Below are 20,550 nucleotides of genomic sequence, written 5' to 3'. Positions count from 1 at the left end.
TGGATCATTCTATGAAGTAGGACTCTTTGAAATATACATTGTAGTTGGACTATACGACAACACCTTACCTAATAACTTCTCGTACAAGTCATGCGTAGGTGTAGGTTGACGCAGGGTTTTAGGTCAGATTTATTTGTTTAAACAAGTTTTCTGACGATTTTATCAAACGGAACCCTAACCCCCTTTCTCTGCCTTCAAGGTGCGCAATTTCTTCTTCTTTCTGCCCTAATTCTGCAAATTGTCTGTTTATTTTGGAGGATTACTCCCTTTTAGTTTCATCTTCCCCTGTGATTCTTTGTTTATTTTTTTATTTCTTCGGCGGATCTTTCCCTGCTTCGTAGAGATTGAATTTTGTGCAAGACGGTGGAACTCCAAAACCCTAATTTTCGTTTTTTTCTCATCTGAAAGTACAGTTTTGGAATTGTCGGAGATTCATACCTGAGATTTTCTACAAAAGGATTGAGGACTTAAAAGTCCTAGTTTGTATTTTATTTTATTTTTTCTCCTCCCATGCCCCAATGGTTTCTGGATTTTTTGTTCTTTCAGGTACCTGATTTTATAATTTTCAAAGCATGGATCCTCCTCAACCCGAACCAGTGAGCTACATCTGTGGGGGTAATTTTGATCTTGAATTCTCCATTTACTTTTATGTATTTTAATCCTTTACCTTTAATTGGTCTTATTCATTCTTTTGTTTTGTTTCTACCTCTCTTTTTTCCCCTCTGCTTTAACCTTTAGATTGTGGAGCGGAGAACACGCTGAAGCCGGGGGATGTGATCCAATGCCGTGAGTGCGGTTACCGCATCCTGTACAAGAAGCGCACCCGCAGAAGTACGTATATTTTGCAGTTCCTTGTTTTAATCTTCTATTGTTACTCTTTTATTTTATCTTCATTCGGCAAGAAATACTATAATTTTTATGAATAGGCTGCTAGGCTTCTTAGTTGGGCATTTATGGTTATAGTACTTCACCCAGTTTCCAATTGAAATCGTTTCCCACCCATACATGTTAAGCTGATTCTAAGCCACTTTGTCTCTGTGGTGTAGTTTATTGATTCTGATGTGCATTTTAGGTTTAAACTTGGAGTGATTGGATTGGAGTTAATGTTCTTCCAGCTTTGAATATACTGCATCAACTGGATTTAAAAACCAGACACAAATTTTGTTACTTAAAACATCTACCAAATTTATGTAGAATTGAAATTAGCTGTTGATTAGCCTAATTAATGTCATAAATCAGTGCTGAACTCAAACACTGACAATCATTATACCAGTTGCCAAATATTAATATTAATATTAAAAAACATAAATCAAGTCTAAAATTATTCATAAATGTTCTGAAATCTCTCATCTCCTATTCGTCAGCCGCATCCGACTACCAACTATAAGGTTATACACTTATACATGTCTGTAGAGCCCACACAAGTTTTCCCATTATATAGTATATATTTTCAATAGTAAAGGTTCATAAGCGATGGGATGACAGTGTGGGTCTAAATAAGATTCAGCTACATGATGTTTTGAGGTGTTTACCACATGGTCATAAACACTTTGAATAAACATTAAGGTCATATTTGGCAACTGGGTTGGAGGAGACTCTTGAGAGGGCATGGTTGAGGAGAGGGTGAGGAGTGTAAATTGTATTTTGAGTTAAGTTTTTTTTCTTTTGAGTAAAAGTTTTTCCCCGCTTGTTTATGATCATTTTCGTGCCCTCTTCTCACCCAGTCCCTCTCAGGTCTCTTCCTCTCCCGCCCTCCCTTACCATAGGGTAAGCTAATATTTTATGGAAAAAAAAAAAAAAAAATCTTTCTGTACAAACATGGCCATGGTAAATTGAGTTCTCTGCCAACCACAAAATATGGGGGGAGATTTTGTCCGTATTGAGTTCTGCGATTTTGTTGGTATTGAGTTCTGCATGGGACAAACTTTACCAATTCGCATGGGTTTGGTAGCAGAACCATGGCAGAGAAAGCTTGGGTAAATGTTTTAAGTAACCCAAAAAAAAAAAATCTAACCTAAAACAGTTTTTATAACCAACCTATAACATGACCCTCTTCAGCTGGGTATGATAGGTAATGGGCTTAATCTGACATTTCATTTACCATCACCATAATATTGCCGTTGCGGAGGATCTGAATTTCATTATCTTGTTCAATGAATTGGATCCTAACTTGGTCAATCTGATGAATAGTTTAGTTTTTTTCTTATATTTGAATTATGAATTTGCTTGCATAGTCTGCTGCTTTTAAAGTTATGCCATATTATTTGTGCTTATACCATATTTATTTACATCATGACTCCCCAATTTGGTGCAGTTGTTCAATATGAAGCACGCTGAAGGGAATGGAAAAGAATGGCAGCATCTAAGCATGCAACTTTGTTATTAGTGAAGCTTATAAAGAAAAACAATATGTAATTGTGTTCTTCTGTCAGAACTCGTTTTCCTCCGAGAAGATACACAGCAAAACATTGCAGATCCGTGGACAAAAATTGTGGGTTTTTAATTGATTAAAACTTTTTAAAGGATTGCTGTTTTTATTGATATATCACTCGCTGTTGGAAATGGCTTGGAATCGAAGAATCACTTCCAGTGTGTATTGAATGGTTTGACATACCATGATATTCCCAATCGAATTACTAGTGACTAAAATAGTCATGGAGGACCCTGGTGATGGCCTGTATATCTCCTCAAATGAAGCCATTTCCCACCCACCATACCCGTACGGTGGTTATACTATCATGCATATATGGATGTAGAACAATGGGCCCTATATATGAAGATGAGGAGTAAAATATTGGGCCCACCCCAATGCATGGTCTTGGGACCCACCGATCAAAACATGGAAAAATGATGTCCCACCGGATGCATGGATATGGGTGGAGGTAGTGGGACTGCACATAGGTATAAAATGGTAGGTCCCCCTAGATGCATGGGCTTGGGTGGATATGGTGGGCCGCCACATCAGAACACGAGGGGTAAAAATGGTGGGCCCACATGAAAATGAGTTTTAAATTCATATTACCAAGCATAGCATTCTTGGCCCATTGGACCCACCGATCAAAACATGAGGAAAAATGGTCTCCCCCACCTCATCTTCATATGGGGCCCATTATTTTACACCCATACATGCATGGCAAGAGAGATTGTTGGGATTTTTACATTATGTGTAATAAAATTATGGGTAGAATGCGTACAAAAAGAATTAAAAACTAATTATGGCACCATACAATATTATTGGTAATTAAGAAAATTTTGGGGGTTTGTAGTACGTAAGGTTTTGATTGAGGGGTTTTTTAGTAGTTTTCCCTCTCTTTTTTTTATCAAAACGGGTCGGGTTAGTTTGGGTTTGCCTGCAGCAAAAACAGAAAGAAATATAAAAAAAACATGAGTTTTCATATGGTGCCTGACGATCAAGTCCCCTTGTGGACGGTACCACCGCCCTTCATATTTGATCGAACAGTGCACTTTTTAAGATGCTGCTGTTGGATCAAATATCAGGGGTACTATTAACCATGGTTTTAAATTTCGGCTGAAATCACCGAAACCGAAATTTGGCAAAATTTTGAATTTCGGCCTAAACCAAATTTCAGCCGAAATTTCGAAATGAATTACATAAGCTTTTTTAATTATTACCAAATTTTGACCGAATTTTTGAAATTTCCCGAAACCGGCACCGAAACCGAAATTTTAAACCATGCTGTTAACATACTGCTCACACAGGACTCGACGGTTGCACCATATAATTTCTCAAAAAACATATCCATAAGATTGTGAAAATTGCGATAAAATTAGGCAAGGGGGCAGGTCGGGATTTGGTTGGGTCACCCAGGCCCTCAATCCTGGTTCAATCCAAAATTAAATCAAGTTGGCATTTCCCAACCTAAACCCAACCCAACCCCAAGAAATGTCAACCCAACCAGAGCCAAAATCGGGTTGAACCCACCGGGAGTACGGGTTGAGCCTTTCCCAAGTTTGCCCCGTAGAAACGACAATAAATGAAAGATTATTGCACTGCATCCAAAAATTATAATGAGGCCCTCAAGATACTGTGTGTAAATAATAACCATGTATGATCTTTGAACTTGAAAATAAGTGATCCACATGTAACAATGAGATATTAAATTTCGAACGCAGAAAAAAGCAACTAGTCATGAGAAAATGACAATCCACTCCAATCACACTTCTTTTTTTTTTTTAACCTGCAACAAGCACTACCGAATTTTTTCCTCAAACAAGCTGATAATAACTACAACCTTGTGCTGTTTCTCCTCCCCCACCACTTCTTCCTTGCCTTATCTGCATTTCCCTCCTCAGTCCCTAGCTTCTGCAGAATCACTTTTGTCTCACGCAAACGCAAATTGTAATCCTTCTTCCAAGCTTCAAACATTTGCTTCAATTTGCGAAGCTCCCGGTCTGGATTCAAGCTCGCCTCTGCCTGCCCTGACTTGACCTCCACTAAGAACTTTGCATCATCGCCGAAAACCTGAGTCCGTTGTTCGAACTCCTCAGCTAGGCGGCTGATAACACTCAAACCCGCACTCATTTCTCTGTCCATAACACGTGCTCCAGGTCTCACACCATTACTTTCCTGACCCCTGGCTCCAACGTAGTTGCCACTAACATCCCATTCATAATCCTTGTCAGTGCCACCTGTATGTACAGATGCATCAGATTTCCTTTCTGCGTCATCAATAGCAAGACTCTTTTTGGCAATGGAAAGACTCGATTGTAAAGATCTCATCTGTTTCTGCCATATCTCTTCCATGGATTTCATTTTCAGCTCGTACTCGGACCATCTGCTTTCATATTGCTGGAGTCTTTGGTGGAGTATGTCATTCTCTTCTTCTTTTTCTCTTAATGCTGCCTCAGCTTTTAGAACTCTCCTTTGTAATTGTGCAAGGACTGATGGCTTCACAAGCACCTGATCGGAATCGGACCCCTGTTTTTTAGAGTAGGAAGAGCAAAAGGTAATTTGATTATTTACATACGAACTTTTGAAAAATGATTATGAAAAAGAGCAGAAGTTTCTTTATTCAGAGAAGCTAACGTCTATTCAATCTCATGTAATATGGAGCCGTTGCAGCATATATACGAATACTGAAAGAAATGATTGTAGAATGTAGATGCATGTACCGATGCAAATACTGAAAGAAATGGTTATGTAAACATTAAGAAAGACTATGGTCTATGAAACTGCCAATTTGGGAAACGATGGCCATTCACTTTTTCTTCATGCTCTTGATGTAGCATCAAAAAGGGACCCTGGGGAAGCAGGACAGGGGTCTCATCCGCAATCAAAATGAACATTGCTGCGTATAACATCTTTTTCCATACACAAACAAATTTCAAAGCAGGATGGGCAGATCATCTAGAGGGGTTTACACTTAATAGATAATCTGAACTATGCGAAGGTTCTGATCGATGGTGATTCAAAAAGACTTATCAGCGATGTCAGCAGCAGCATTCTATGGCAGACAGAGGTGACCTCGTGGGACTGTTTTTCTGTTCTCTCCAGACGCACCAGATGGTTGGCTTCTTATTTGTACCAGAAAGGAAATATGACAGCAGATTTACTGGCTGCCCTGGCAGCCACTAGTAAACAGAATTGATTTTGGTTTAATACAGTTCCAGACTTTTTAGTTGATCATGTAAAGAACGTTGTGTGTGTGTGTGCGCGCACGCGTGCGTGCGTGTGGAAATTTTTGGTATCACTCAAGAAAAAGCCACATACCCCTTTATGATTTCCTCACAGTTTATCCGATTCTATTACTTTTCTCCTATTTTTCTTATTTTTGATTCTTTATATTAAAATTTTTATTTCATCAATTTTTTCCCAGTAGAAACTTCCACACAACCTTTACTTTGGTGAGATAAGATTCCCCATAGTATTTGCATGCATACATACGTACAGACTATGTATCTCAGACACATATAAGAACATGCATATACATGCATGCTAGACATCTTGGTTTACCAACATATCATCACAAGTCAACCAGAGATGCATATTGTAATGGCTTGACAGAGCTCTAGATTCCCTTATATTTTTACTCCTAATTTGTTAATTTTTTTAGGAAAAATTATTTAAAAAATGCAAAGTTTTTGTTAAATTGTGAATGAAGGGTGGACATTTCAAAACAATGAAAGAGGGGCTGTCAAGTCTTGTCAGGGACGGAAAATGATAAGAATACCCTTCTCTTTTAAAAACCTTCTTTTTACCCATCTCTCTCTCACCTACCCATTTGACCTTTTTGTTTTCTTCTTCCCTAAGCTTTTCCAACGTGAAAACTCCATTGGCAAGTTATCCAAGCTCCATTGCCATTATAGTTTTAAAAAAAAACTCCATTGCCATTATAGTTTAAAAAAAAACTCCATTGCCAACGTTTCCAAGCTCCATTGCCATTGTAGTGTTTAAAAAAAACTACATTTGCAACGTGATAAAGCTCCATTGCCACTGTAGTTTTGAAAAAAAAAACTCAATTGCCAACGTGATAAAGCTCCGTTTGTACTCGTTTCCGTCGGATTTCCGACGTTTGTTTCGGACTTCGGAACTAATAGAGAACCACATTTTATACCCCGGAACCACTAGGGAACCACATTTTCTGCCCTTGAACCACTAGGGAACCACATTTTATACCCGGGAACCACTAGGGGACCACATTTTCTACCTCGGAACCACTAGGGAACCACATTTTATACCTCAGAACCACTAGGGAACCACATTATACCCCAGAACCACTAGGGAATTACATCTTGTACCACGAAACCACTAGGGAACCACATTTTCTACCCCGGAACCACTATGGAACCACATTTTATACCCCGGAACGAGTAGGGAACCACAACTTATGCCACAGAACCACTAGGGAACCACATTTTATACCCCGGAACCACTAGGGAACCACATTTTATACCACGGAACAACTAGGGAACCACATTTTCTACCCCGGAACCACTAGGAAACCACATTTTATACCTCGGAACCACTAGGGAACCACATTTTATACCTCGGAACCACTAGGGAACCACATTTTCTACCCCAGAACCACTAGGGAACCACATTTTATATCCCGAAACCACTAGGGAATCACATTTTATACCCCGGAACCACCAGGGAACCACATTTTCCACCCCGGAACCACCAGGGAACCACATTTTATATCCCAGAACCACTAGGGAACCACATTTGATACCTCGGAACCACTAGGGAACCACATTTTCTACCCCGGAACCACTAGGGAACCACATTTTCTACCCCGGAACTACTAGGGAACCACATTTTCTACCTCGAAACTACTAGGGAACCACATTTTATAACCCGGAACCACTAGGGAAGCACATTTTATACCCCGGAACCACTAGGGAACCACATTTTCTACCCCGAAACTACTAGGGAACCACATTTCCTACTGCGAAACTACTAGGGAACCACATTTTATACCCCGGAACCACCAGGGAACCACATTTTATACCCCGGAACCACCAGGGAACCACATTTTATATCCCAGAACCACTAGGGAACCACATTTGATACCTCGGAACCACTAGGGAACCACATTTTCTACCCCGGAACCACTAGGGAACCACATTTTCTACCCCGGAACTACTAGGGAACCACATTTTCTACCTCGAAACTACTAGGGAACCACATTTTATAACCCGGAACCACTAGGGAACCACATTTTATACCCCGGAACCACTAGGGAACCACATTTTCTACCCCGAAACTACTAGGGAACCACATTTCCTACCTCGAAACTACTAGGGAACCACATTTTATACCCCGGAACCACTAGGGAACCACATTTTAAACTTAGGAACCACATTTTATACCTCGAAACCACATTTTATACCCCGGAACCACTAGGGAGCCACATTTTCTACCACAGAACCACTAGAGAACCACATTTTCTACCCGGAACAACTAGGGAACCACATTTTATACCCCGGAACCACTAGGGAACCACATCTTATACCACGGAACCACTAGGGAACCACATTTTATACCCCAGAACCACTAGGGAACCACATTTTATACCCCGGAACCATTAGTGAACGACATTTTCTACCCCGGAACCACTAGAGAACCACATTTTATATCCCAGAACCAATAGGGAACCACATTTTCTACCCCGGAACCACTAGGGAACCACATTTTCTACCCCGGAACCACTAGGGAACCACATCTTATACCACGGAACCACTTGGGAATCACATTTTATACCCCAGAACCACTAGGGAACCACATTTTCTACCACGGAACCACTAGGGAACCACTTTTTATATCCCGGAACCAATAGGGAACCACATTTTCTACCCCGAAACCACTAGGGAACCACATCTTATACCACAGAACCACTAGGGAACCACATTTTATACCCCGGAACCACTAGGGAACCACATTTTATACCTCGAAACCACTAGGGAACCACATTTTATACCCCAGAACCACTAGGGAACCACATCTTATACCACAGAACTACTAGGGAACCACATTTTCTACCCCGGAACCACTAGGGAACCACATTTATACCCCAGAACAAACAGGGAACCACATTTTATAACCCGGGACCACTAGGGAATCACATTTTATACCCTGAAACCAATAGGGAACCACATTTTCTGCCCTTGAACCACTAGGGAACCACATTTTATACCCCGGAACCACTAGGGAACCCTTTAAACTCCGAGTCGGAAGTCTGAATCAATGGTCGGACTTCCGAATGGAAGCCAGTAGAAATGGCAAATCGACTGGTTTCCGTCGGAAATCCGAAGGTTGGTTCGGACTTCCGAGTCGGAAGTCCGAAACAAACGTCGGAAATCCGAAGGAAACCAGTAGAAACGGAGCTTTATCACGTTGGCAATGGAGTTTTTTTTTCAAAACTACAGTGGCAATGGAGCTTTATCACGTTGCAAATGTAGTTTTTTTTCAACACTACAATGGCAATGGAGCTTGGAAACGTTAGCAATGGAGTTTTTTTTTTTAAACTACAATGGCAATGGAGCTTGGATAACTTGCCAATGGAGTTTTCACGTTGGAAAAGCTTAGGAAAGAAGAAAACAAAAAGATCAAATGCGTAGGTGAGAGAGAGATGTGTAAAAAGAAGGTTTTTAAAAGATAAGTGTATTCTTGTCATTTTCCGTCCCTGACAAGACCTGACAGCCCCTCTTTCATTGTTTTGAAATGTCTACCCTTCATTCACAATTTAACAAAAACTTTGCATTTTTTTAATAATTTTTCCTTTTTTTTAATATTCCCCTTTTTTTGGATACTTTTGTATTTATATATCATAGCAGTTAATATATTTTTGTTTCAATGTTTTACCATCTATTGTGCATATTGAACTGCTATATAGTACATCAGAGAATGGAACTAGCAGAAGTTGTGGTCAGTATGATATATATATATGAGATAAGTGTTCCTACACGGCCGTGTAGATAAGCTTATCTACTCCTCCCTTTTAAAAGTACAGTGGGCCCACACATTGTGGATGATCCAAAGCATTCATTTGATAGGTCTTATCATAGATAGGGTGTGCCCAAAAAATCAGCACCAAAGGGTCATCCTAGCCCTTCGTTTTGTTGGGCCTTGTAGAAACAGAATGGACGCATCTTACGCATCTTACACAGTGCGTCCATTCTGTTTCTACAAGGCCCAACAAAACGAAGGGCTAGGATGACCCTTTGGTGCTGATTTTTTGGGCACACCCTATCTATGATAAGACCTATCAAATGAATGCTTTGGATCATCCACAATGAGTGGGCCCACTGTACTTTTTAAGGGAGGAGTAGATAAGCTTATCTACACGGCCGTGTAGGAACACTTATCTCTCTCTCTCTCTCTCTCTCTCTCTCTCTCTCTCTATATATATATATATATATATATATATATATATATATATATATATATATATATATATATATATATATATATATATTGAATGGTAGTTGTGGTCTGTATGATGAGTGAGAAAGCAAGAGCCAGTCAGTGAGTCACCATAGCCAAGTGATGTTTTCAGGTGGTTCAATCTAGTAGTGGGACAAAAAGAAGAGTTGTCGTAGAGTAGTCGTTGTCCTGTCTACCTTGAGATTGCCCCTATCTATCAACGGGGGACCCCCCAAAAGGTGAATAGGAAGCTTCAAGCGATCTGGGATCCCACCTTTGATCGAGATGAAGGTGTAGTTTTCACGAGGAATCCCAGGGTTGCCGATCAGGTTCAGTAGTCGTTTCTAGGCACAAAGGATTCACTTGCGATTATAGGTTGGTAATACTTGTCATAGTCACAACCATCTCCTTTATCATTTAAATATCGCAATATTTTGCAATTTCTCAATGACATGACAAAATTCTGAAAAATCATCATGATATCTTCATATTTTATTTTTTTATCACAAAAATATAATGAAAATATCACAATAAATTCATGATATTATTCGTTATCCTTTTTTTCTCTCAAATTTTATATTTTTTATATATTTAATTTTTCCAGTGTTTCCCGATCTTAACTCAAAGATGACAAAAAAAAATTTGCTATATGATGATATTGAAAGGGAAAGACAAGGAGGAAACTGTTATATATGTTGAAGAAAGTAAGGGAAGTCTGCAGTTCTCAGCACCACGAAGCAGTCAATGAGTCAATATAGATTACAGGAAAAGGGCAAGTTGTGACAAGAAATACCTTTACACCACCAAGTTCCCTTGTTGCATTCAGCAAACCTACATCTCCTGAACACCTTCTGACGAGCCAGCCCCGAATAACTGTCAAATGGTTCAGTTATTGATATCAATGTTTGTAAACGCAAACTCCAAGAGGGTATCAGTCCATTAGCCATTCTTTAATAAAACCAGAGTTTGCAAATGATACACGAGCAGGACAAACCAACTCGAATTTTCCATGCTCCTAAAGTACTGAATTTTTGAAGATTCACAAGGACCCATTTTTATTTTTATTTTAGAAACAATAACAAGACTTCAATTAAAAGCAAATAAATTAAATAGGGGCAGATATTTCCCCACAGCAACAAACACTCAGAATCTTACCACATTGTATCAATATTGAGGCATTGCGAACATTCAAAAACCGTTTCCTAGTGTTCCTGCATTTTATCCCCTTCTGTATAACCACGGCAGCTCTGTATCTCTGTGCCAGGATTGCATATTCCTGTCTTGTTTTCTCACCCCGTATAACTGCAAGAATATAGGTAGGACAAAGAAATTCCTCAAGAACTTGTATTCCCAATTCCCAATTGAAGTAAATATACTTTGAAAAAAGGTAAGAAATACAATACATGATTGCAATGTAGCAATTCCATTCCTAAGCTGTTTGAGATACCGACGAGCCTGATGACCTCTGAAACAGCTCTGTGCCCTTAAAATGCCATGAAGGGTTCGATTTCTTGTATCTTCAAGCACACCAATCTATGGATTGTCAAATTCCACAAAAGTGAGAACTGGGTGACCGGCAATAGGTCAATATGTGATAAAATTAATTTGGCAGAAGCAATAAAATGCAAAACATATTCTAACATCTCAGACTGTAATTACTAGCTCAAACAATTACTCCTTTTGATTAGACAAGGAAACTAAACCCTAGTTATCACAGAAGAACCAAGAAGCATCAAGCAAGAGAGGGTTGATGAGTGGGTGTCGCAACTCAAGTGGATTTGTGAATGGTGAGAAGCATTTGGGAATGATGAGATTTCAAAGTGGACCTCAGGTGGATTTGAGCTGGTAACTATTTCGGAAGGAGCTCAATGCCACATTGTTCAAGTCGTGGGTTAAATTCCCCCTTACACTATAAAACCCATGCAACTATAATCTATATTCAGATATCAAATCCCATTGGCTTATAAAACCTGGATTCAACGCTTTAAACGCATCAATTCTTCTTTCAAATTTTATTTCATGCCTGGTTAGGCATAACTGCATAAGATACCAAGGAACACTCAAAGGGGTTTTGGCTTCATTCTACAATGGAAGGTGTCCAGTTATTAAGGAGTAGAAAATAAGCTATTATATAGTTAAAAGCATATAAGAATTATGAGATTCTGAAGGCAAGCAGCACCCAAAGTAGGATATCCATGCTACAATAGTAAAAATTTAAGTAGGGATAAAATAAATAATGAATTAAATGAAATCAAGAAGTCATGCCACTGTTACAAAACTTCAGAGAACGACTATTGAATTTTCTATCACTATCCAGATGTCACTGTATTTTATAAAACTGTGGGTCAACCAAAAGTGTAGATCTTACCTGTCCAGTTCGAAAGAACAGTTTTGTATAGCCAACTTGGTACATCTCTGGTAGAATGTTGAATTGATGAAGAATCGCAACTGACACACTGAGTGGATCTTGAGATGCAACATTCTCTAGAAGAAGAAAACCATACCTAACGAAATTTCCAGCAACTTACTTCAGGAATGAATAAAAATCTAAGACATTGCTGTAACAATTACAATTAATACATGAAAAATGTATTGTTTTACCTTCTTGCAAACTTTTGGTGGGACATTCTTGTAGGATAACCAGACCTTGATATTCGAACCACCTCTAGGACTCCACAGCACCTTAGTTGCTGCAAAACAAGTCCTTGTTCGTAGACACCAGGAAGTTGAGAGTTGTTTGGCTTAATACAGCGTATGAAGTGCGGTGTTGTCATTTCAAGTCGTTGCATCAATTGGAATAATTGACCCTATAATGATTCAAGGAATCATCAGAGGAAGGCGTCAAAGTTAGTAACATAATTAACTTTGCATGGGGCGATTTCTTAATATGGTATTCTATTGTCTTCTCTACATGCAGTTGAGAATATTTCTATTTGACCCTTGCATCCAAATTGCTTGTCTGACAACCATAATTGCCCTAGAATAGTAAAGGGCAAAGAATGTTTGAAATTGCAAGCAGTTAATTGTGTTGTAGTCATTAGCACTAATGACAAGAAAACTTTCAAGCCCAGTAACTGGTCCATGATTATCTTCCTCAAGGTGAATGCTACTGAATAGTTCAAGCAAACATTTTTCCATATAAAAGTAACACTTTGAATTATGAAGTGTATGTACCTTAAATTTTGTTGCAACGCTTAGCTTTTGGGAATCCACAGCACTGGATCTATATACATTACCCACTGGCTTCTCAGATTGAGTTAGAATATTGGATGCAAATATCTGAGGAAGTGGGCATTTGCAAGATGAAAGTAGATGAATAGAATCTACATGTAATAGATCTCTATTCTTCTCCAAGAACCCGCTTGTGTCATATGTTACCTGAGTAAAAAAGAAAGTAAATCATCAAACCACAGGCAGTCAGTCGCAACACCATGGCAATAAGAGGCCCATTAAGGGTTTTAATTAACAACCTCCCCTGCATAATGGCAGACATTGAAAGCTCTGCCTCTTTCTCCTCTGAAGCAAGAATTAGAATCCAGGTGCTGCTTAAGCTTGTTGGCAAACGTCAAATCAGTACCATTTGGAAAAGTAGACTCCTCGTCCAACAGAGACAATAGCCCTAATGGTTTCTGCATGAAAGATAATGAGAAAAGATCAACACAGTGAATTCTAAATTATATAAAAAAAACAACTAATTTGTTTTGTAGAAAGAATATAACTGGCAATGCTATCATTTACAAAAGACAATTATAACAAAGTTCCAAATGTAAAGGTGTAATAAAGGAACAAGAATGGTAAGAACAAAAAAATCATAGAATACTTGATATCTATCAAAACATCAACATGCTCCAACTTCCAACATCTCGATTGCAGGGCAAAATTGAGACATAAGTGTATGCAAGTCCACTCTTATGAATACTCTGGCTTATAACATAACAAGAGAATGACACATTTACATATCTTAGTCAAGGGGATACAAATTGAAATGGATATGAGTGCCAACAAATCTGGACATGGCTTTAAGTTCTTAAAAAAATTCATAATTTGATTAGTTCTTCAATATTTTTTCAGGAAATGATAGATTCGCCCCTTTTTTTCCTTGGGCCATCCGCTTGTAGTGCAAAAGGTTAGTCATAAATAAACTAGAGGGGGCTGGCCCAGGAAAGAAAGGGGACGAATATGTCACTCTTTTTTTCTGTTTTTAAGGATTTATAAATTAAAACATTCTCCCTTTTTTATATTTTGATGCTTGTCCAAATGCGTGTGCATATTGGACATCCTGAAATCACCCTGTAGCTCTTCTAACATTTTGTGTACGTGTCTAATGGTGTCACACATATACGTTTCCAAGTAACAAAGCTGGCATCTCACAGACCAAGAGCAATTAGTGTCCTCCAGTTGTAGGGCTCATTATTTGAAGCCAAGAAGCATATATGCTCCCCCTTCGGAAGTGTTTAAGGCCACAAAAAAGCAAAAATATATAATCGAAAACCAATAATACAGTGAAGAATTAAAGAGATACATACTTTCTCAAAAAGATTTAGGCAGTCCTGGTTGTCTTCAAAGTCAACTTTCGTCCAGTCTATGCCATCTTGGATGTATTCCTGAAAGCAAAAATAATATTATGATGCCATGACAAATTTTGAGCAAAGAAAATGTCCATGCAAGTATGAATTATAAAATAATACAGCGATTTAATCCGGATAAAGAGGCTAGCACAACCCTTCCAAAGAACAATGATAAAAGGCAATAAAGAAGACATCAGCATTCTACACCCACAATCAACAAGTCTGCAACTTGATATCATGTTTAGCGGTTTAGCCTAAAGCAAGATGTTGCAGCTTCAGCACCATTAAAATGATTTTGGTCTATTTAGAAATGAGGCACTACAAGAATGAGGATGGTGAAAAGCACGACCCACAAATTAGGCAGTATTACAACTAGTATGCAAAGTAAATGATGAGAACAAAATTTATTATGAAACTACTTCCCTACCCTCCCCTCCTCCCCTATCATATTCGGCCTCCTCTTTCTCAAAAAGAAGGGGGGCAAAGGTGTATTGGAATCTCACAAGTTTTTCCCGCACTAGTGACTGACCAATTTTACCATCAAAAGGCCCCTTGAAAAAAAGGATGATGTGGAGAGTATCCACTTATGATTTGGGGATTGTGGATTGAAAGGAACAAAAGAATATTCGAGGATCATAGACTGTCTTGGACAACTAATTTGAGATGTCAAGATAAAAATCATCTATTTCTCACTTTCAAGAAGGAGTTCCAAAGCATATTCCTGACCAATTTTCTTAGAAATTGAAAATTTAATCTTTTAGTAGACCATCCTTGGACGAGATAGTGGCTACTGGCTAGTGGACTCCTCAAGGTGCCATAACACAACCTAAATGGAAGCCCTTGTGGCAATCTAGGTCTTGTAGACGTTGGTGCCATATTTCAAAATGCTAATGTCAATTTTTCTTGGTTTTCTCAGGTCCAATCAAAGTGAAAGATCTGCATGAAGCAAAAGTTAATAATCCTTTTTGCCAGCAACCGCATCTTCAAGGCAGACTGACCATTGTGGGTGTAGGGCACCACTTCTTCAAAAGTTGCTTGAATGTCAACATTTATTCCATGGACGTGGTTCAGGGAATCAAGAACACGATGCTAGAGGATGTCAATAGGGAAATATTAGATTTACATGGAGAGATTTCAGATTCTGTTGGTCCCAATGAGGTGGTAGGTTCCATCACTATGGACGGTGTTTCATAGAGAGGATTACCACTTTTGAATTTGTTTTATCTTCTTGTCATTATGGTAATTTCTACTTACATTTCTCTGTTTCATGTCTTGTATTTCCTCTTTCTTTTAATATAGTTTCTTGTCATTGTTCAAGAGAACAAGAAAAGAAAACCTTTATGGACTACTTCAGGTGGGAGTTTCTTGTTTTTTATATTAGTACTAGGATAGGTGACCTCCTGATAATCCCTTTTGTTGCACCCCTTATTTTCTTTCTTTGAGGTCCTGCCTAACCCTAGCTTACATTCACTTTATATATCATGCATACACCCACAAGTAATTTAGATTTAGCAAGAACATTACCAGATAAAAGGAATCACTAGTAAACCCTACAAACTACTAAGAAGAAAAGATAGTATCTACTTATCAAATTTTTGGACAAAACTTTCTGATAGAGATTAATTTCAGGAATCCTTTAATGTGTAATTACAGATCCTGTCATTTCTTTAGATGGGCAAAATGAAGAAGCCAGAATAATCAAAATAATTACCTCTTGTTCCAACTTGAATAGATGACGGTTAAAATGTTGTTGGAGCCTCTCATTTGCATAATTTATGCAAAACTGTTCGAAACTATTCTTCTGCAAAAGTTATTTAGCATGAATATTTACTCGAAAAACAAGGGATGGCACAAGCATAAAGTATCAGACCCATACATCAAAAGATTCAAAGCCATAGATATCAAGAATGCTGATGGATCTGCCTGTACGTCGCTTGCCTACTTCCAGTGACTTGTTGATCTGCTCGACTAGCCACTCAAATAAGCTAGCATAGAGTGATTTCGCCAACGCATCTCTTGTATCAATGGCCTATAAAATGCAAGCTAGTTAGAGAAATTTACATTTCCCATGCAAGAAAACTCCAATACAAATGCCAATTATAAGAAAACTTGTAACCTGGGATAGTGTAAGCTTTTGAACAATATTATCATTTCCAACTCTCATTTTGCGAGTTGACAAAGCCAACTTTAGCCCTCCAACATTACATCCAATCAATTTTGCAACATTATTTGCAGCTGAAAAGAAAAACACAAATCATAGAAAGTTAAAGAAGCAAGTGACTACAACAACATATATATTCAATAAATGTTTAATATATCTGAAGCTAACCAAATAAATGATGTCTCAAACAAAAAAATTATGCAAAAGCAAACACATGTAGAGTAGTTGATTATAATAAGTCAGCAATAACATTACAAACATAAAAGAGAGAGAAAACAATGAACCTAATTTCAACCACAGATATCACATATGTTGGAAAAAAAAATGGTTTTATGAGAATGAGCAAGACTAGAGAGAATGCGACCAGAAAGAAATACCAGGAGGGACGTCACGAGATGGGCTGGGTCCAGATACAGAGAGGACCGTTGGCTTCTTAGTAGGCATGGACACCAAGGTGCCCAGGTTGACGTGGTGGAGGAAGATTGGGAAGTCGTCCGCAGGAGGAAGACAGCAACTAGAAGAAGTTCGAGAAGGTGGCAGAGGAGAGCCGAAGACGGCTAGGAGGTTGGGAATGTAGCAAATGCTCCTGCAGCTTTAAGACGTGTGACATGTCGGAGTTGCAGAGAATATTGGAGCAAGGTAGATAGGGAAGTTTGTATTAGAGATCCATGCTCGAACACTGTAGCAGGGATGCATGTTCACAAAAAGGTTGTTGGTGTGAGCCTCGCTGAAGTTCGTGTCTCGGCCCTGGAGGTGTTGGAGGCTGAAGAGTGTTCTTCCATGCTGCTCAGAAGGCAGGAATGCATGTTCTCTAATCTAAAGCGGTGGAACATGTTTAACAGGGTGGTGACGGAAATAGTCTGGGGGGAGGTTCATGGGGTTCCTATGCACGCATGGTCAGTGGATACTTCTATAGGATTAGTGGAAGAATAGGAGAGGTTGTTTCCCTTGATAGATCATATTACCAAGGTTTCTGCAAGGGGGTGGTGAAACTTACGCATGCGTTGTCGGTAGATACTTTCTATGGGAATAGTGGAAGATTACAGAAAAATAGTTCCCTCGATAGATCCTATTATCAAGGTTTCAGCAGGGATGAGGTTACACTTTGCGAGATGGTCTCAGAGTTCTACCCCCTTTCCCTTTGCCTGGATGACATTGATATTTAAGGAATGATGTTATGGGTTGCTGCAGTGGTTGAAGGAACTGCGAGTTTCAGGGACTGAGGTTCGGTGAGGCCCATGAGGAGGCAGTGTGTGGGTCTCTGTGCCAAGGTCAGGTGGAGGCCTCGGAGCTTGTCTACGCTGCTGTTACAAAGTCTTTGGAGGGCGTCCGTCTGCTTGCCTCCAATGTAAGGACTTTGGTCACACAAACGCAACCTGCCCCAAAAATGTCAACATTCAACCAAAAAAAATAAAACAGGAATGGCGAGCCAAAGGGGGAGAGCCGATTATGAAAGAAAATGAAGAAGCTCAATCTTTGACCACCCCCTTTCAAAGTAGTGAACCAGTTTCTGGGCCCAAACTGTATAACCCATACTCCATACTGGAGGAGGTGGAGGACACTAGTGAATCTCCTCAAAGCCAATCAGAAGACCCAGTGTTCAACACATTCCAAAGTCTCACAGGACATTCCCCCACTCCCACCACCTCTGTCAATGATGATCGGGTGGACAGACGGACAGACGAAGAGAGTGAAGAAGATACTGGATCAGAGGACTACTCCGACCCTGAAGAGATTTCCTCATCCCCAGAGTCTCCCCAAAAAAGAATGTATCCTGGGCGGAAGAACTCAATCAAGTCCACCTGATTCAAGTTGAACATGAGGATAACGGTGAAAAGGAGACCCCAGAACTTGGAGAATCAAATTGGCAGGAAGTTCCCAAGAAAATCTGGCCAAAGCGCTCACAAAGAGCCCATCACACCCCTTCAAAATTAGTTGATTATGTAATTCAGAAGTATTGATCATTTTGTTCTCTTAGGCTTAGTGCTTGATGCTCATATTTGAAGAGCCTTGGTTCCCCTTCTCGCTTGTTCTGAGTTAGGGATGGTTTTCATTCTTACTGTATCATCTGTTCTATATCTAATATATCGGTAGGGGTCCGTTAAACCCCAGCTTAACCATAAAAAAAAGTCTATGGAGGGCAGGAGTCTGGGGGTCAAGGATGAAGAAGTGACTGGCATGGATATGGGCCCTGATAATAGCCTTGACAATTGTCGACACGTGGTGGCAGAGGGATATGGTCCTCCGTACTTTAATTTGTTCGATGCCCAGTGGATCTTTTTAGAGCATATTGTGGGGCTTTTCGACGGGCAGGTGTGGGCACTGAATTCAGGGGTATGACGCCTCCCCCGCCTAGGTTTGTGAAGCTGAATTTTGGCGGTTCTAGCCTTGGGGATCCAGGGTCGGCAAGAATGGGGATTCTAATTTATGAGGTGGGTAGTCCTACTAAGCGGGCCTTCTCTAGCCCGTTATTTGAGAGGGATGCAAACAACGCGGAAGTACAGGCTCTAAAGTCTAGGATTCATTTGGTTGAGAAAGATGATTTGACCTTCTAATTGTAACCAATGTGCCAGTAGAGGTTCGCCAATGAGATCAAAGAGATTTTTGAGCGAATAGAGGGGCACCCTGTGAAATTCCAACATACGTGCATGATTTTAAATTTCCACCGAAACCGACAAGAAACGACTGAAATGTTTCCATTTCCATCCCCACCGAAACCAAAACGACCGGAATGCATAAACCAAAATCGTAAGTGTAATAATGAATTCCATGCGAACTGTGGTGTATGTATTATGTATAAATCTATATATGAATTACATGTGCAATTTGGTATGTTCTAAATTATCAGACATGTGCGGTGGTATGTTCATATCCAACATAGGCCTTTGGATGCTCCAGTGAGAAGAAGTGAATCGTGCCAAGTTGATGGAGTAAAAAGGGGTAGGGGCAGACCGAAAACAACTTGGGTAGAAACAGTGAGGAAAGACTTGAGGGCTAGGAACATAACAAAGAACATGTTATCAACATATGTTACATCATTATATTTATATGAATTCCATGCGAACTGTGGTGCATGTAGTATGTATAAATATTTATATGAATTACATGTGAAATTTGATATATTCTAAATTTCGGTTTTGGCTAAAATTTCAGACTAATCCGAAACTGAAATTTCATCCGAAATCCAGAAATTTCGGGCGAAATTTGGTATTGCCGCACAAAGTCCCGTTTTTTTAGGACAAAATTAACGGAATAAAAAAGTATTATTTTATTCTAAATTTCGACGAAATTACCAAAATTTAAATTTGGTAAATTTCGGGAATTTCGGTTTCGGTACCATTTCGTTTCATTCCTCGGTCGAAATTTAAAACCATGGTGCCAAGTTGGAGTAAAAAGGGGTAGGGACAGACTGAAAACAACTTGGGTAGAAACAGTGAGGAAAGACTTGAGGGCTAGGAACAGTGAGGAAAGACTTGAGGGCTAGGAACATAAAAGAGAACATGACCTTAGATAGGATAGAATGAAAGAAAATGATCCATGTAGACGAACCCACGTGGTGTCAGGATTAGACTTAGTCAATTTGAGCCGGGTAGATCCTTTCACCTTCTTCATGAAAATTTTCTGAAGGATTCATTAGCCGACCCCACCTAGTTTGGGATATAGGATTAGTTGAGTTGAGTTGAGTTGAGTTGTGTGGTAGTGCATGTCAGTAGGTGTTAGATGTTTTTAAACCATTATGGATGATTGTCTTACTTCTGTAATGAAACCTAAGTGTGTATGTGTGCTTATTCTAGAATTTCCTAAAGCTTCATCTTTAAATTCTATCATTTGCATAATGTTTCAATAGTGTCCTTGATTTTACAGGATTTCCACAGTAATTACTAACCGAAACTGAAACATTTCCATTCTGTTGCAACCGAACCCGAAACTTAAAA

At 39.3% G+C, this 20,550-nt stretch overlaps 2 protein-coding genes across 3 annotated transcripts in view; one reads left to right on the top strand and one right to left on the bottom strand.

The window, feature by feature from the left end:
* Nucleotides 1-60: 60 nt before the first annotated feature.
* NRPB12 (DNA directed RNA polymerase, 7 kDa subunit) lies at nucleotides 61-2,543 on the top strand. 2 transcript variants are annotated; one of them, XM_077390289.1, is made up of 4 exons: nucleotides 61-199; nucleotides 547-615; nucleotides 739-831; nucleotides 2,315-2,543. In XM_077390289.1, exons 2-4 carry the CDS (start codon nucleotides 573-575, stop codon nucleotides 2,335-2,337), a joined length of 159 nt encoding a protein of 52 aa, XP_077246404.1. In that variant the 5' UTR covers nucleotides 61-199; nucleotides 547-572; the 3' UTR covers nucleotides 2,338-2,543. The 2 variants fall into 2 exon arrangements, with proteins under 2 accessions (XP_077246404.1, XP_077246405.1); XM_077390290.1 differs by lacking the exon at nucleotides 61-199 and adding an exon at nucleotides 229-363.
* Nucleotides 2,544-4,044: 1,501 nt separating this feature from the next.
* LOC143886880 (myosin-1-like) overlaps nucleotides 4,045-20,550 on the bottom strand; it is a 28,602-nt gene continuing 12,096 nt past the window's right edge. The window contains exons 12-23 of the mRNA XM_077391050.1: nucleotides 16,571-16,689; nucleotides 16,331-16,483; nucleotides 16,166-16,255; nucleotides 14,413-14,490; nucleotides 13,357-13,515; nucleotides 13,061-13,264; nucleotides 12,488-12,693; nucleotides 12,255-12,390; nucleotides 11,290-11,419; nucleotides 11,042-11,188; nucleotides 10,680-10,759; nucleotides 4,045-4,939 (exon numbers count right to left, since the gene is read on the bottom strand). Of these exons, the coding sequence (XP_077247165.1) occupies nucleotides 4,247-4,939; nucleotides 10,680-10,759; nucleotides 11,042-11,188; nucleotides 11,290-11,419; nucleotides 12,255-12,390; nucleotides 12,488-12,693; nucleotides 13,061-13,264; nucleotides 13,357-13,515; nucleotides 14,413-14,490; nucleotides 16,166-16,255; nucleotides 16,331-16,483; nucleotides 16,571-16,689 (2,195 nt within the window). The 3' untranslated portion in view covers nucleotides 4,045-4,246. The remainder of the gene's footprint in view (nucleotides 4,940-10,679; nucleotides 10,760-11,041; nucleotides 11,189-11,289; nucleotides 11,420-12,254; nucleotides 12,391-12,487; nucleotides 12,694-13,060; nucleotides 13,265-13,356; nucleotides 13,516-14,412; nucleotides 14,491-16,165; nucleotides 16,256-16,330; nucleotides 16,484-16,570; nucleotides 16,690-20,550) is intronic.

This window comes from Tasmannia lanceolata, unplaced genomic scaffold, assembly GCF_043159265.1.
Source record: "Tasmannia lanceolata isolate RefF3 unplaced genomic scaffold, GAP_Taslan_0.1 ptg000011l, whole genome shotgun sequence".
NCBI lineage: Eukaryota > Viridiplantae > Streptophyta > Magnoliopsida > Canellales > Winteraceae > Tasmannia > Tasmannia lanceolata.
This window is presented reverse-complemented; position numbering and strand designations above follow the sequence as displayed.

Coding starts and splice junctions, on each gene's coding strand:
- NRPB12 (XM_077390289.1), top strand. CDS start 573: ATGGATCCTCCTCAACCCGAACCAGTGAGCTACATCTGTGGGG. Junction 616..738: donor AGTGAGCTACATCTGTGGGG/GTAATTTTGATC, acceptor TTTAACCTTTAG/ATTGTGGAGCGGAGAACACG. Junction 832..2,314: donor CAAGAAGCGCACCCGCAGAA/GTACGTATATTT, acceptor AATTTGGTGCAG/TTGTTCAATATGAAGCACGC.